The following is a 16,529-nucleotide window of genomic DNA, read 5'->3' on the forward strand; positions in this document are numbered from 1 at the left end:
AAATGAACTAATATTAAACTGAGCATTTAGCTTGACTCGATTCGTTTTCCATGACAATAGCAAGACCAGAAAAATAAATCTCAAGGAAGAATTACTTCAATTTCTAGATGACATACACATCTAAAAAAATGAAAAGTGTTCATTGCTTCAAAAACTTTGTTGGTGTACCACAGTCGAGTTCAAGTGATCTCCAATTCTCCATTATGTAAGTCAGGTTAACAACAATTATATAACAATCACAGTGGGGCCACGTACACACCAAGGGTGGAACCCACAGTTCCCTAACCCCACCGTGCGTATCTGATGGTGTGCCGTCTCAGCCACAGCTGATACATCACCGTATGAAACGAATCCAACGGTTGTGGCAGCTCGTTCCACACAAAGTGTTGACTCGCTTTTACGCCCAGCCCCTTCATTTGCTCATACCGTTCGCCCCACGTGTCACTGTCACCCAACACAAGCTTCAGCTCCTTGGCCCCACCGTTGTTATTCACGAACACCACGATCTCCTGCCACCTCAGCACGTCCATGAACGGCAGGTCCTGAATCGGACGGTCAGTAATCACCACTGGCACGCACCCAAAACTCAAGGCCTCACCTATTCCCGAAACGTCGCCTTCATATTCAAACAAACAAAATTTACTGCTCGCTAGTCTCATCGTATAAGTCAGCTGATCTGACGGCTCAGATTCTATCAGAAAGTTGGGATCGTTGACCAACTCATTTATCAAGCTTGACTCTTTTAGTTTTACTCGTCTGAAATAACCGAGAAACTTCGTGGTTTTGTTTTCCGGCGCGTGAGGCGCGTGGGAGGTTGAAACTGGAGGTAGAGCTATGTCTTTGTGAGGGACAAACTTGCCTTGCGAAGCGGGGAAGCAAGTGATCTGGACCGAGTTTTTCTTCAACTCGACGAGATTTCGGTCCGATTCGTAGCCCAAACCGGCACACGAGAGGTAGAAATGGTCGGCGCCGAGAGTTCGGTTCCAATATGGGAGCTCTTCTTTGTGGCGTTTGACGACACGCGCGATGGAGCGCGTGGAGATAGTGGAGCGGAAAGGGACGAAGAAGAGGTGAGCTTCTTCGGGGTTCTGAGTGACGAAAGGGCTGTTTTGAAGAGAGGAGTAGAAGAGTGATTCAGCTGGGGAGTTGAAAGTTAAGGCCTCGTTTGGTTTGTAGATGAAGATTTTGAAAGATTTGAGCATTTTTTGGTAGTTGGGGAAGAGTGTGGCGGATGAGAGGTACGGTGAGGTGAGTGGTTTGGTGTGGATGGTGGTGCTGAAGAGAGAGAGGCAGAGGAGGAGGAGGGAGAAGCAGGCGGTGGACATTTTTTGAATGATCAAACAAACAAAACCTTAAGGCTAGTTTGATCGATTGTTCAGCCTTTGAGATCAAATTGAGACTGTTGACTTGGAAGATGGAACAAAAAGGAGCTTTGGAGGTTGAAAACTAAAATAGGAAATGGCTAGTTTCAACAACCTTGATTTTAATGCCTGTTATGAGACAATGATTGGTTAGATTAAGTTTTTGTCTTTTTTTTTTTTTTTTTTTTTTCCCATTTTTTGGATTTTTTCATGTCTTGTGTTAAAAAGAGTAAATATTCCTTTTAGCAAAGAAGAAGAAAAATATTTTGAGTGAAGTTAACAGATCGTCTGGGTGGTGTAGTTGGTTATCACGCTAGTCTCACACACTAGAGGTCCACGGTTCGAACCCGGGCTCAGACATCAATTTATCATTATTTTTTTTTCCCCTCAATTAAAATACATGCTTTAACCAAACAAGATAGAGAAAGAAGTACGTTGTTGTTGTTGTTGTTGTTGTTCCTTTTGTTACCGGAATTGTTAGCTTCCTTTATTATTATTGTTGATTTTTTTTTTAATATGATATACATTTTTTTGCAAACAAAGTTTTGGCTGTCCTCCAATCATTAGTTACTAGTTAATTACTACCATTGCCCTTATTGGTAAATCCATACTAGGAAATGTTAAATTAATTTTATGAACTTTGCCCAACCAATTTATGTTTTACCTTTCAGTGATATGGGTTCTCATTTGCTGTCAATGTTCTTCACCCAAACTTTAAAGCTGCGTTTGTTTCGGCTGAAAATATATTTGGGAAAATATTTTACATCCGGTTGTGTGTTTGGTTGCGCATGGAAAATTTGGTCAAATGGAAAACATTTACGTTAACCGTAAAATAAAGCCCTCAGACCCGGAAAAAAATTGCAGGGGTTATTTTACTTTCAAAACATTTTCGAAATTCTTCACTCCACATGATCCGACTCGTCAAGCTCTTCAGCTCCACCCCACGCACCAACAAGATGGAGACAGAGCTCCACCCCACATGCTGAAGCCGATCCAAGGTTCACCCACACTTCGACGAGTAGCGTTGCCGTTTTCCCCTCCGCGCCTTTGGGTTTTCTCCCTTTTCTTCTCTTCTCTCACTCAACCTCACCTCCGCCCACTTCAAGCTCTGCATGTACCCAATCCGCCAAGGCAAAACTCTCCCTCACACCAGTGAAGCCCATCTGACCTCCAACATCTCTGATCCGTCGCTCCCACGGCGTTGGTGAAACACTTTTCTCAAACCCACCCTCTACAGTACTCAATCCACCCAAGACCGATCTCGTTGCCGCTGCTGAAGACCGATCTTGTTGACTCGATCTCCATCTCTTTCCCAATCTATCTCTCTTTCCCTCAATCTCTCACTCTTTCTTCCTCCCTCTCTCTTAGTTTGATCGAGTTCAGCTTGTGAATGAATCGAGCTAATGGATTTTTGTTTTGTTAACTGTATATATTGAAATTTTCTATTGTAAAATTTATTTGGAAGTTGAGAAAATGGTTGAGAAAATGTGAGAAACTAGTAGAAAATTTGCATTTTCAAAATGTTACTAAACACTTGAAATTATTTTTTAATATAATTTTTAAAACGCAACCAAACACGAGAAAATATTTTCTTTTCCCGAAAATATTTTCATCTGAAATTATTTTACATTCGGAAAATAATTTACATCTTACCAAACATAGCCTAAAACGCCTAATTTGATGGCACGCATGAATATGTTCTCAATGAGGAATTTTGTGCACTTCGGTGCAAGTGAACTATAAGCAGCCACGAAGTTGTGATCTTTCGATGTGAGTGAGCCCATCTTTGTTTTGCTTTTATACAAAGTTTGACTGTGTTTGAAACTATCTTGTTCAACTCATTACATGATAAATTATATGACAAAAAATGTGTATTATTTAAAGAAATCACTTGATTCAACAAAATCATGTGACTAAAACAACATATAAATGATTTTTTCATTATCACATAGTAATTAGGTTGGAGTAATTAAGATAACTCAAAGCATGTTCACCTAGTATAGTTTGTTCATTCTAATTACTTATGGTACTAAATTATTGAATAATTTTGTGAAGTATGCTTTGGCATTCTGTTTCTTATCCTTTTCAGCTTGCTCTCAGTCATGGGTGATTAGTATGGTAGTAGTCATTCCAACACTTCCTATTGGATTTAGTGGTGGAGCCAGGAATTTTTAATTGGGAGAGCCAAACTATTCAGTTAAAACAAACTCAAATCACAAATAGACACTCCCGAAAAAAATCCACATAATATATATGTGTGTCTAAAAATATAAAATATATAAATTGTTTGCAAAACTTCAACCATGTTTGACAAATCAAAATCATAATGTTATAATTGAAGTCTCATATGAGCTTCTTCTTTTTTTCTTAATAAAATATTGAGAATATGAAATTTCAACCAAATTGCATATATTATCAATGTTGAATGATTTGAACGCATTAATAGGATTTGAAATTGAGCTAAAAATTAGGGGTTCCACACTTTCACTATTTACTCACAAAACTTATTATCTAATTAATTTATTCTATTGCAATTGTATATCAACTCTAAAATCTTTTTTTTTTGGGGAAAAATTACTAAATTATTTGATTGATGCTTTCTTTTGGGGGGCCAACTCCTATTGTAACGGCGAATAAATGAGAAATCAACTTTTTAGTATTAAATGATGATTTTACTGTTTGCTATCACAATAAATTTTTTTAGGGATGGGAAGTCAAGTTTGTTTTATAATATCCAATGCAAAGACTAAGAAGGCTTATGTCATAGAATTGAATGAGAAACGGTATTTATTCCATTAGTTTATAGCTTGAAAACTGATTAAGAAAAAAAGTGTTGGTCCTCGAGTCTAGTCCGAGGATAAGGTTACAAAATGGATGAATTCTCTCTTTCTTATTTTTTTCACTCTTTTTTTAGTCTCCTCCTCATTTAGATTTTCTTCTTGCTTTATATATCAAGTTACAAGGTATCTGGATCTTACACTTGGAGGGCTGGGATCGCACACTTAGAACTCTTGTCCCATCTAGAACATACCAGTAAGCTTTACACTAAAATATTAGCTATGTCGTCATTGTTTATGGTCACTTCCTCATTAATGCGGCCAGAGGAGTGGTTGTCCAGTATTTAATGCAGAGGAAATGGCTTCTACATCCTTCTTCCTTCATCTTTCTCGTACTCCATGTCAAGTCAACCTTCCTCCATTTTTGGCGGTTTAGCTTTGCCCCCTTTATACAACTAATGCTAGCTCCTCCGAGGTCCGAGGTCCGAGGTATGTCTTCGGAGTCTTTATCAAGTAAGTTACCCCAATCCCCCATACTACCACAATATCATCGCCCTAAATTACCTTTTTGAACTTTAGCTCCTTGGAAATAATCCTAACCGCCTATTCACCTGTTCTAGGATCCTCGTCCCCCCACACCTATTTTTATTCATATAACCTTTAAATATTTATAAAATATACCTAAATCATATAATAAAAAAATAAAAATTTTGGAGGGGCCAAGGCCCCCAAGCATACATGTGGCTCTGCCACTGATTGGATCATGCGTTGGTGAATATATATTAGGTCCATATAGAACTTTTAGTGGTGATAATTTGAGTGGGGTAACTTAATAATTAAGGATTGAGATTCAAAGATCTTAGAGAAGTTCGACATCTCATGTTCTTACATATATAGAAGTGTGCAATGAGTGGCAATAATGAATAAACATTTGGAAGCTTAAGTTAGAGAAAATAGAAGTGGAAAAAGATTTCTCCTATGAGTATTTTTCGTTCTCATGTGTGCGCCTGTTAAATGTGACAACTTCATGTCAATTTTGTTGAACTACATGCTCTTCTCAATTGATTGGAGTCTCGCTTGAAAATAAGTTAGATCGCATTAATTCTTGAGTGGAAGGTCTGAGTGGGTACTTGGGGTTAACTGTTTTCAGATCCGGACCGGGATGAAAACCGATTTTTTAAGCATAAAGAACCGGTTTTTTTGTTAATTCCGTGAACTCCTAAAACCCCTAAAAAATTGCCACTGGTTCTTGCAGTCCAACCCCTTAGCAATTTTTTTTTAATAAAAATAACTTAATACAATTTTATTCTACTTAATTAAATTATCCATCTCTTAGAAGGAATAAAAAAAAATTAAAATCCTTCAAAGATATTCAACTTTATTTCAAAAATTAATAATAAATTTTAATGTTTTCATGGTTATTATTTTATTTTATTAACTTTCTTATTTAATTATTAAATATATGCTTGAGAATCATTAATTTTCCCTCACATATATAGATATATTAGTTAATTTTGCTAGTTTTTTAAATTTAGTATCTATATTTAAGTTTTAATTAATTATTAAATTAATTATGACATTATTATGGTTCGACCCCGGTTCTACTTCGGTTTGACCTCAAAAACCTTGAATCTCTTTTTTTTACCATTCAATGAACAGTCTGAATTTCAAAACTATGAAAGTAACTAATGCGAAACTGATTGATTTGGCCTTCAGTCTAGCTTTTGAGGTTAATAATCAGTCTAATCAATTTAGGGTGATTTACATTGTTATTGTAAATGGTTGATAACCTAATGCCGATCTTTATAAGTGAATTTACAGAAATGTCCGAGGACATATATCTCCCGTCCACATAACTCAAAATGCACTAAAGGATGGGATCTCATAAGTGGTTGAATGGGTTTAGTCTAATTTATTGGTCACGAGAAAAAAACCTTAATTAGCTACAAATAAGGTTTTGGAATCCTTAATTTCATGATTGGTTTATTTGGAATTGGATTCTCAAAAAAAAAAAAAAAAATTTGGAATTGAAATCTATTTTACAGGATTCTCAAAAAATCCATTAGTTTATAATGGGAAAATAAAATCTTCTGATTTTTATACGGAGAAATTAAACCTTCACGAATCACGTGACATGATTAAGAACATGTATACCAAATATTCTTACCAGAATTAAATTGTGATTTACGGTTGACACACTTTATTACGTGTAAAACTTCCATAACTGAAACCTAACCCTAGAATTTTTTTAGTTACTTGGCCTTCACGTACGGCTTCACCTATATAAACGAACCAACCCTACATATGTTACCCTATAACTTTAGAAAGTCATTTTCTTACAACATTCTGCGTTCAAGTTTAAGGTTTTAGAAGCAAACTTTTTGTCTCCTGTTATAGCAAGCTTGTTTTCAATGGCTATCCCCGGATACATGGTTAGTCATCATTTTGATCATTCATCCTCAGCCTTTTTGTTTGTGCGTTTTATATCTTTTTCTTAACATAATATAGTGCTTTTCATATTACGTTTTGCAGAGTTGTTCTCTGAGAGTTGATACCAAAGCTTCCGAGTGGCACACGACATTGATCAAAGTATTGAAGGGTGTTAGAGGTTCAATTTGCTCTCTTTCACTTTTGATATAGCTAGGAGTTTTTTTTTTTTTGGCCTAATGGGCTGTTTCTTATAATCTATTATTATTTTTCTTGTTAGGACTATCTTATGATGTTGATGTAGCAGAAGGGGTTGCACGTATTTATGGTAAGGTAGATCCAAAAGTACTTTTGAAGAAGCTACGAAAAGCTGGGAAAAAGGCAGAACTCATTGAAGTTCATTCTGATGATGATCCCTATACCTATAGGAATAGCGATATGAATATGATGATGTATAACTATGACCATGGTTATGAGTCTTACCATGACTATCCTTCTTGTAATTATCAGAATTATGGAAGGGTGGAGCCTTTGCCTTTACATCAGTATCCTTATTACCCATCTAATCATCATGAGCCACGCTACTATGGGTCACGCATTGAGCCTTCACGCTATGAGCCTTGGGCACAGCACCCTTATTACCTGCAGTATGAGCCACCGGCACAATGCTTTCCACAGCCACCGTCGCCAATGAAGATTCATCCATTCTATGATCCAGACTATTCATGCTCTATCATGTAAAATTTGTTAGAAAATATTCCTCACTAAGGACTTAGTGAAACACTAAGTTTATTTGAGTTAAATATTTTATTTTTCCTTCGATTTTTTGAGGAGGAATTAATAGGATTTTGGTTTGGGATTCTTAGAGAAGTTAAGGTTTTGAATTTCAGGCTTGGGATTTGTTATATTTATGATGTGAAACTTTATTAGTATTTGGGAAAATCTTTTTTTTTTTTGATATCCTTTTATAATATGTGAATCATTTTTGTTTTTGTCCCATTAAATTTGTTTTATACTCTATGAGGGAAACGATGACCTTACCCTAAATTCAAAACAGAAAGATTGACCACCGCAACCCTTGGTGCGTTGATCACTCCACAAGTATAAGTGCTTGTGGGGTGTGGGGGTCAAGGGCCGGGGTTCAAGTCTCTAGGAGGGAGCTTCACACACATATATACTTAGATTAGGTTAGAGTAGAAATTATATCTTGTATAAAAAAAAAAAAAACAGAAAGATTGAGACCCAAATCCATATATGTTTATAACTTACAGTCTTAAAAAAAGAGTCCAACGGTACAAACCACAGCAAACTAGGTTTAAACAAATCGAGCAAATGCATACCATTTTTAATTTTAAGATTTCGATCAAAGCTCAGCTACGTACAAAACTCTTGCTTCAAAAAATCATCAGATGATGGATTCAAAGATCTAATACCCTTCAACTCTCCAGCTCAAAATTGCACTTTCTTGACCACAAATACCATAAAATAAAACGACCTTTTTGCCAAAAAAAACCTAAATTGGAGTCAAGTAGAATCAAAGAAAACTCAAGGAAACGCCAATTTTTCTAGGAAAAATTTTCTGGTGAGGGAGTGACTTTCTATCTCCAGCCCAAAATTACAGCACCTTCATCATAAACACCACAAAAGACAATGACCCTTTTGCCAAAAACCAAAATGGAGTCAAGTACAGTAAAAAATAATGCCGGAAAATGCCATTTTTTGGGGGAAAAATTTAGTGGCAGAACATAATTGAGTTCTAACGGAGACTTACATTGACAAAAATTGAAAGTTAGAGGACTGAAATGATAAAACTGAAAGTTAGAAGACTGAAATGAAAAAGACTGAAAGTTAAAGGGTCAGTTTTACATTTTTACATTTTTCTTACTCAGTTTACAATAATGCTTCGCTGCTGTTTTATTTTATCTGGTTTAGAACGGCTAAACTTTGTTGTTTGTCTCGTATTACTATGTTTAACCTACTTGAATTTGTATTTATTATTACGTCATCTTATGTGTGTGTTCAGTAATAATAGTGTGATACAACTATTACAAATTTTATAATCGAATGTCAACTTTTAAATTTAAACAACAAAATATATAATTTAAAATTTTAGTTATTATATTATTAAAATGAAATCAATTAAATTCATTGAAACTTTTATTTGTGAATTTTTATTATAAATGAAAGTATGCAATTATATAATTGAATTGAATTTAATAATGTAATTAAGGTAATGCAATTAATGAAGTGTATTCAAATATTACTTTTCTAACTTGGTTGGCTGTCATCAAATATTAATAAACCATGAGCAAGTCTCCATGCTTTTCGATCATAGTTCGAGAAAATGAGGAGGATTGTAGTAGGTTGGCTGCTATTGTAAAATTTAATCATTTTATTATAAATGGATCTATGTCACTGAATATAACTAATTAATATGTTAAGGAAGATTCATAACCAAAATATTAATCTTATACAGTTGTTGAAGGCACGATAATATTCACATTTCTTACACATTTTGTTGAGCAAGTCACCAACAAAGTCTTTTTCACACAAAAAAATCACATTTTTTTTAAATGTCTATATTTAAAACATGAAAGGTAAATTGTTTAGGAATATGAACGATTTACAAATTAAAATGAGTGTGTTAAGAATCACTCAAAACCAAGCCCAATCCAAGTGTAGGAGTTCCATTAAGGTAGCTTCATGGGCAGAAGTGGATTCGAGTTTCTGATAACCCGGCCCATTAATAATTAAAAATAAAAACATGAAGGCCCAGTAGGCCCATGTGGAGCCCAGGTTACATCAAAAAAAGCAAAACAAAGCACTCATACACCCACGTGTCCGTCGCTGTAAAGTAGAAAACGAATAAAATAAAACTGCGCGTTACCTCACACGCCATATAGGCGCGTACTACAATTCCTCCCCTCTTTCCCTCCTCTTTCAGAGAGCTCTTTATTGTAAGTACCGGTAAGTCCAGTCTTCCTTCTCTCGTCTCGTCCTCTGTGTGTTCCTTCCAAGCTACGAAAAGCGACGTCGTCTTAGGGCTCTCTCGTTTCACCTCTCGTTCATTTCATTTCTTTCATCAAATTCTCAGATTCTCACACATATTCATAACGCATTGTCTCTCTCTCTCTCTCTCTCTCTGCCATGGACGAGTCCTACACAAGCCTCCCTACCAGCCATTTGCTCGGCTCAGTTCCTGTATGTTCTGATTTTCTATTATTTCTCTTTCTGATCAATTTTGTGTTTACTTCTCTGTAATTTTACTAATTTGATGTTCTTTTTTTTTTTTTTTTTGGTTTTTCATTTTCTGTATTTTGATTTGGGAGCAAATTGATCTACTGCATGTAGTAATCGAGATCGATCACTTGTGCTTCTATTTTTATTTTCTCCGTTTTGTTTGTTTCCTGAGAAAGCTGAGGAAAAGGAAAAAGATTTTCAAATTTCGTGTAATTTCAAGTATTGTGCCTTTTAAGAGAACAAAAGTCAAAAACTGAAGTCAGCGAAATGGTTCTACAAAGCAAATTTCGCATTAGTAGAAGCTAGAGCTCTATTTCAAAATGATTAATAAATGGATAATGATCGATTATAATTTCTGTATATGGTTGAGTTTATTACATTATGTTTATATATATTAGCTTTTAGTTAAGTTGAGTAAAAACCTAGAGACTTTACCAATTAGGATCCTCTAAATTTCCTAAGGTAAATCCACTGCAGAGTTCTTGAAATTCGAACTGTTCGTAGTGAAATGAATGCTTCTGATTTTGCTATCTTCAATAGTTGCCAAAAGTAGTGCTAGTCTAGGTTTGTGTAAATGTTGGTGACGCGATGAAATCTGAACCATTCGCTTAACTATATATGGATTGGAAATTTAGAACTTCTAGAGGCAATACTGGAAAGTAACCTAATGAGGAATGTTTTGCCCTGCAGTTGAAGAAATCTCATAATAATTTTCCCTTTGTTGGGACTTGGGAGGTTTTAATGGACCGTCGTAATTTATGTGTCAACCTCCTGACCTAATGTTTAAAGTAGGTTACATTCAACACCAATCTATGACTATAGGAAGCAACTTGTTAGCTAATGCCAAAAGAAACTTCTTATCCAAGGTTACCAAATATTTACTTGTGCTGTAAATTCCTAAGTTAGGTTTACCCTTTTTTTTGTGGTAAAGATTAATCTGTTTGCAAATTTTTTAATTTAAAATTTTTCATAACATTTTGTTCTCGAGCTATAATTCTCATGTGCCAAAATGCCCAAAATGGTATATATATTTTGAAGTTGTTTTGAGTTGTAAAATTCTATATAATCTTGAATTGTTGTTGTTGCTGTTGTTATCATTAATGAATATTCTCTTAAAACTGTTTTTTGGTGCATAGGCTGTCATCAAGGATGAAAAGAGCACTTCACACTATGACGGTATGAGATTCTATTGTCAAAATTTTTGCTTTGTGATACAACGATTTTTTTATTTTTTGTTCATAGTTACTGCTGAATCTGAATCATTCTCCTTTTCTTCCCCTAAAACTTGTTTCTGAACTCATATGAAGTTCCTGAAGCAAATTTGCAAATATTCCCTCCAAACAATGGAGGAGGAGGAGGAGGAGGAGGGCGGGGTTATCAAACTCTTGGAAGTACAGCTGGTATGGTTCTTAACTCTCTCTTTCCCAGACTTTTGGAGCTTATAGGATAACTACACAGTTTTTTAAGGAACATGAGCAATTTGTTACAACAAGTAGGGAAGGGTAGATTTGAACCTTGGCTATCCTCATAAAGGAGATTAGACAATGCCACTAAGCTTGAAGGATCCTTTATATGTATAAGAACTTCAAGGCTCTTTATTGAAAATGCTAATTGATGAATATTTCATCTTCTATTCACTCCTCCACTTATAATGAGATATCTTTATTGTTTTGTTCAATATCTGTAGAGAGTGCAGTTCAGTTATCATTTAATGTCATCATAAGCAACCCCCCCCCCCCCCCCTCTCCTTTATGGTCATAAAACTCGTAGTTTCAATGTGGGATTCTTCTCTTTAAGAAACCCTGCTATATAGGAAAGAGGCAATATCTGTAGGACATTTGGATTCAATTACAGTGATCTATCTGGGACATCTATTGGTTTTATTCTGGATTTGTAGCTTCATGGATGTATCATCATATTGCTTGGTAACTTTGGATTTGGGACTTGTGTGGTAATTAAGGAAAAGGGGCTCTTCATAACCACTATTATCTTTTCATACAATTGATTGCTTGGCTGATTGAATTTCTGGGCCTGCCATTATGGGGAGTTTTTTTCCCACCAACTATTACACATTAAAAGGGATCACACACAACTTTATATATATATATATATATATATATATATATATATACTAGTCTCATCACACGCACTTCGTGCATGCGATGAGACTTTTTTTTTTAATTTTTCTTTATAGTGTCATAATTTTTCATTCATTCCAATTTGAGGTTTACGCGTTTTCTCATTAATATTACGCATTTAGAATTACTAGTACAACCAGGAGTGTCATGAGGTTAGCTTCAAAAAGTGAACAAATATTACATGTTTATTTTGTAGCAAAAAAAAACAAAAAAAACCTGTTTATAATTTTTATTTTGAGAATCTAATTTATAAGTGGATAAAGCAATTAGAAAATTAGCAGGAGAGTGACTCTATTTTTTAGGCAATGTTTTAGTGGGAGTTAGAGGTGTTTTTTTACCGAATTGTCATTTAGTTTGTTTCTACTTAAACATAGGGATGTAGGGACATTTTTGAACCAAAAAATAAGGACCTCAATCAAGCCAACTGGGCCACTCACACAATTAAATCAAGATACATAGGATCGATCCCAACCCCTCCCAAACAAAAATTAATAATAAAAGAAAGAAAAAATTCTGACAGGAGGTTGTTTTGGTAGTTGAGACACGAAACATGTAGAGATCATTTCGCCAAGGTCATATAATATATAGTTTTGAAAGCCAAATTTGTTGAATTCTAAGCAGACTGTTTTGAAGGTTTTGTAACTTACTCAAAATTAGCATTAGAAGAGGATACATCGGAGATAAATTTTGGCCAAAATATCAGGAATAAGTTCAACTAGAAGAAAAATCAGAGAAATAGAGTTTTCATCTAATAGAATTATCTTCGACTTATATTATTTAGCTTGGTTGATGGACCTTTTGACTCAGCAAGTCCTACTTGCCTTCCAACCCCCCCCCCCCCCCCCCAAAAAAAAAAAAAAAAAAAATTCATGGATATCAAATTGAGATGCGTAGGATTGACTGGAACAGGTATGCACAAATTCGGATGCCATTGAACATATGCAAGGCATTGAACTGAAATCTTAATGGGTAAGGTTATATTGAATGAGAGCTCAGACAGTAGTTCATTCAGTGACATATCTGATAGTTGCATTTATATATGGTTAACCAATTCTTTGGACTTGTTGGAACTTGCTTGCTTCTTCTCTACCTAGTGGATATATACATACATACATACATATATATATATATATATATATATTATAACATTGAGTTGATACAATTTTAAATGTTCAGTCATTTTTCTATTCATATTTTCTGGCAGTGCTGTTGGACTTGGCTGTCATTTTTATGGCATATCCGTCATTCCAATGACTGCTGCTAGATTCACTTCATGTAGAATGATCTCTGTCTTTCTATCCTTGCAGAAGGATTTGAGCAACAACCAGCAAATGGCTGGAAGGGAATGTTTAATATCTTATCATACACACAATATTTTGATGTTGATACAGATGTTGTCGTAAACAGACTGATAAGTTCTTTGTATCCAAATGCCGGAGATTTTTTTAGCAAAATTGAAGCTAACCCTGATCTGTGAGTACTGCTGCTTCTTTTCTTTTTTTCCTTTTCCCCCTTTTGGTTCTCCTTTATCTAAATATTGGTCCTAATATATTCATTCAAAACGATTATTTGAAACTAATAGACAGTTTGTGTCTGTACAAAACCATGTTTGAAGATAAAGCCCTTTGATATTCTAACATCCGCTACAAAGTTATAAATAATTTTATAAAAGTACTTTCTGGAAAAAAAATATGTATTAAGTAAATAAGCATTTTACTAAAAAGAGGAGAATGCTATAGTACACGGGAAGTATACTAGAGCAACTCCAATGGCCAGTGGATTATATAAACAAATTCTACCCCAAAAAAAAAAGTGAAATGAACATTGCTTTGGATAGACATCCATTCATACAGAGTTAGGACACTATGAATTAAATTAACATAAACTGGAACTAAATATATTCAGGATAAATAGTTGGATTAAAGATATTTAAGAACTAAGAAATTCCTTCAACAAAAAACATGATTTATGGTAAAGCAGACAAACCTATTCAGGTCAACAAACTTACCAAGTCTAAGAGATTGTTTCCTTGTTTGAAATGATTTGGGACTATCAGAATATGTTGACAAGAAAAAAAGAGAAACAGAAAGTGGGTAGGTGGCTTGTCTTTTCAGGGTCTTTATTTTTTTTATTTTTCCTTCTACCCTGGAAGTAAAAGAAATATTTGTATCTTTTGATATGATATGAGCCAAGTAGAGGATGTTTGATATCTATCTGCAAATATTTTCCATGCTCCTTTATTTTGTCTGTGAATTCACATAACAACATTTGAAGAACTAAAGACAGTGACTGATGGGGAAGATGAACCATGATTTCATACTTAAATATCAGATTCTGTAAATTTTCGTGTCTTTACATAACAAGGAATGAATTTTCCAATCTCTTGCTTGGAAGGATGATGGTTTAATGTGCAACAAGTTATTTTTAATTTTCTGAAGGTTAAAGGTTGCTGCACTTTCAAGCTTTCATTATGCTTACAGTTTCATGGCCCTTTCTCGTACTGTTCTTTGCAGATTCAAATTGCATGCACGCCACATTCTTTTCCTTTTCTTCATAAGTTATGCAAAAGCAAAGTCTCTCTATTCTCATAAGGGATTTCTTAGAATTCTGTAATTGATCTTTCTATAAGAAAATTGGAATGCTGATATGATAACATTTATGGATTTCGAATGTTTTAAGTTTGTCTTCTTCTCATTTGCATAAGTTTACATATATGCAAGTGCAATTTCTGGGAAGAAAATTTGACTTTTAGAGAAATCACGCATTTGGGAAAAACTGTATTGCTCATAAAAAGAGACTTTTCTGACAAATATCTGAACTTTTTGAGAATCTAATTATTACATTTTTTTTTTGGTTTTCTCTCTGGGTTCTGAATCTGATGGTTAGTTGACAACATCATTGATTTCATGAGTAGCTGACATTGACTTTTTCTCCCTGACGTGTAGATATGGGCTCATCTGGATCTCCACTACATTGGTATTTGTGCTTGCTTCTTTTGGAAATTGTGCCACCTACCTCATGGAAAAACACACTGATAACACTACTTCCTGGAGCTTCGATGTCAACTACATGAATGTGGCAGCAGGTTCAGTCTATGGTTATGCAATAGTGGTGCCATTGGCATTTTACTTCTTGCTTCAGTATCTGGGTTCAAAGCCCAGTCTTGTTCAATTTTGGTGCTTGTGGGGATATTCGTTCTTTGTTTTTGTTTTGGCCTCGGTAAGTTGCTGTGCTCTTTGCTTTGCTCCTCCCCAACCCCCCCCCCCCCCCCTCTTCTCTTTGTCATCACTATATAGATTTTTGAGGGTGCATATCTCTGAACTGCATATGTTCCCTCTGGAGTATTTAAACCCCGGTTGCTCCATTGAACCAGTATAGCTTCTGTTTAAGCTTTAATTGTTTAGTTCTTAGTGAGTGGTGTAAACCAGGAGGCAACTTATATTATAAAAGATTGATGATCACTGAAGGAAATTTAATATTGTCAGAAAACTTGTGCATTTGCGATTCCCAAGCTGAGAAACCCCCACTTCATAATTTGTAAACTCGTGTATTTTTCAGTTTCTGTTGCTCATCCCTGTCGAGATTGTACGGTGGATCATCATAATTCTTGCTGGTGCTGCCTCTCAGCTTGCTTTGTTGCCTTCAACCTCAAATCTCATATAGAAGGGAGGGCTGATCTTTCATTGACGGTGGTTGCTGCATTTTTGTTGCAAATGGCTTTGGCAATCTTCATCAAGGTCTGGTTCTTTCCATGAGCCTCATGCAGTGTGACCGTCTGTAGAGTCCAGGCTTATAACCAGTTGCATTTACTTTTATGGGACATTTAGTCAAAACATTAGCTGGAGTGGAATTTGTCTTGAAGATGAGTTTCCAGTGTGTTGGAATTACTGACTTGGTTGGATGTGTCATTTAGAGAAGAGTCTGTGATACCGGTTTGGAGAAGGAATTATAAGGAGGTAGGTTAATGCTTTTGAGAGTGTTAGTGTTTTTTTCTATGGGTTGGAACGAAATAGCTTTAGGAGTTGTCAGCCTACAGTATCAAGAACACCAATACTAGCAAAGGGGAGAACTAAATCTTTGAATTCTGTTTTGACCTCGTGTAAATATACTTCAATTTTAATACACGAATTGTATTATGGTGACTGTTCTGAGCAGCATACGAGGCAGATTTTTTCACAAAAAATAGAACCACATCGTTTTTTGCGTCTACATATGCATATATTCACAAAAAGGAAAAGCGAAAGGTTGTACTTGTTTATCAAAAATTATTTCGTAAGAGAATACTGTGGCTCTTTGAGTGGGTTCAATTTTGCCGCAATGAAGAGGGCAATGGTATAATGGGCCAGCCTAGTAGATGAATTGGTTGCTAGCTCAAAGAATTCAGCTCCTTTCTTGAGCACTCTTAATGAAAGTTAAGGGTTTACCATTCCTTTCTGAAAGATGAAGAGATTTCGATGTAACCAAAGCTGCAAATCGCCCATGGGGAACAGAACATTCTATTGGATGTAAGAATTACTAAAACGATAAGAGGCAGAAAATTTTTAATCTGAGCCATGTTAAGGCCAAGTTCTTGAGATTTGAAATGG

At 35.2% G+C, this 16,529-nt stretch overlaps 2 protein-coding genes and 1 non-coding gene across 3 annotated transcripts; 2 read left to right on the plus strand and 1 right to left on the minus strand.

The window, feature by feature from the left end:
• Window positions 1–175: 175 nt before the first annotated feature.
• On the minus strand, window positions 176–1,477 carry LOC142638899 (putative glycosyltransferase At5g20260). The gene has a single exon (XM_075812966.1). It carries the CDS (start codon window positions 1,323–1,325, stop codon window positions 282–284), a length of 1,044 nt encoding a protein of 347 aa, XP_075669081.1. The 5' UTR covers window positions 1,326–1,477; the 3' UTR covers window positions 176–281.
• A 170-nt stretch (window positions 1,478–1,647) lies between these two features.
• Window positions 1,648–1,721, plus strand: TRNAV-CAC (transfer RNA valine (anticodon CAC)). Its single transcript has one exon. It is a non-coding gene; the product is annotated as a tRNA-Val (tRNA).
• A 7,813-nt stretch (window positions 1,722–9,534) lies between these two features.
• On the plus strand, window positions 9,535–16,086 carry LOC142641321 (uncharacterized). Its single transcript, XM_075815731.1, is given in 7 exon segments — window positions 9,535–9,766; window positions 10,942–10,981; window positions 11,113–11,205; window positions 13,251–13,416; window positions 14,889–15,162; window positions 15,502–15,564; window positions 15,567–16,086. Coding segments are annotated over 7 exon segments (822 nt in total). The 5' UTR covers window positions 9,535–9,712; the 3' UTR covers window positions 15,699–16,086.
• The last annotated feature ends 443 nt before the right edge of the window (window positions 16,087–16,529 follow it).

Source organism: Castanea sativa, chromosome 6 (assembly GCF_040712315.1).
Source record: "Castanea sativa cultivar Marrone di Chiusa Pesio chromosome 6, ASM4071231v1".
NCBI classification, from domain to species: domain Eukaryota; kingdom Viridiplantae; phylum Streptophyta; class Magnoliopsida; order Fagales; family Fagaceae; genus Castanea; species Castanea sativa.

What these genes read in the sequence shown, in the direction of transcription:
- LOC142638899 (XM_075812966.1), bottom strand. Translation starts at nt 1,325, where the DNA reads ATGTCCACCGCCTGCTTCTCCCTCCTCCTCCTCTGCCTCTCTCTCTTC.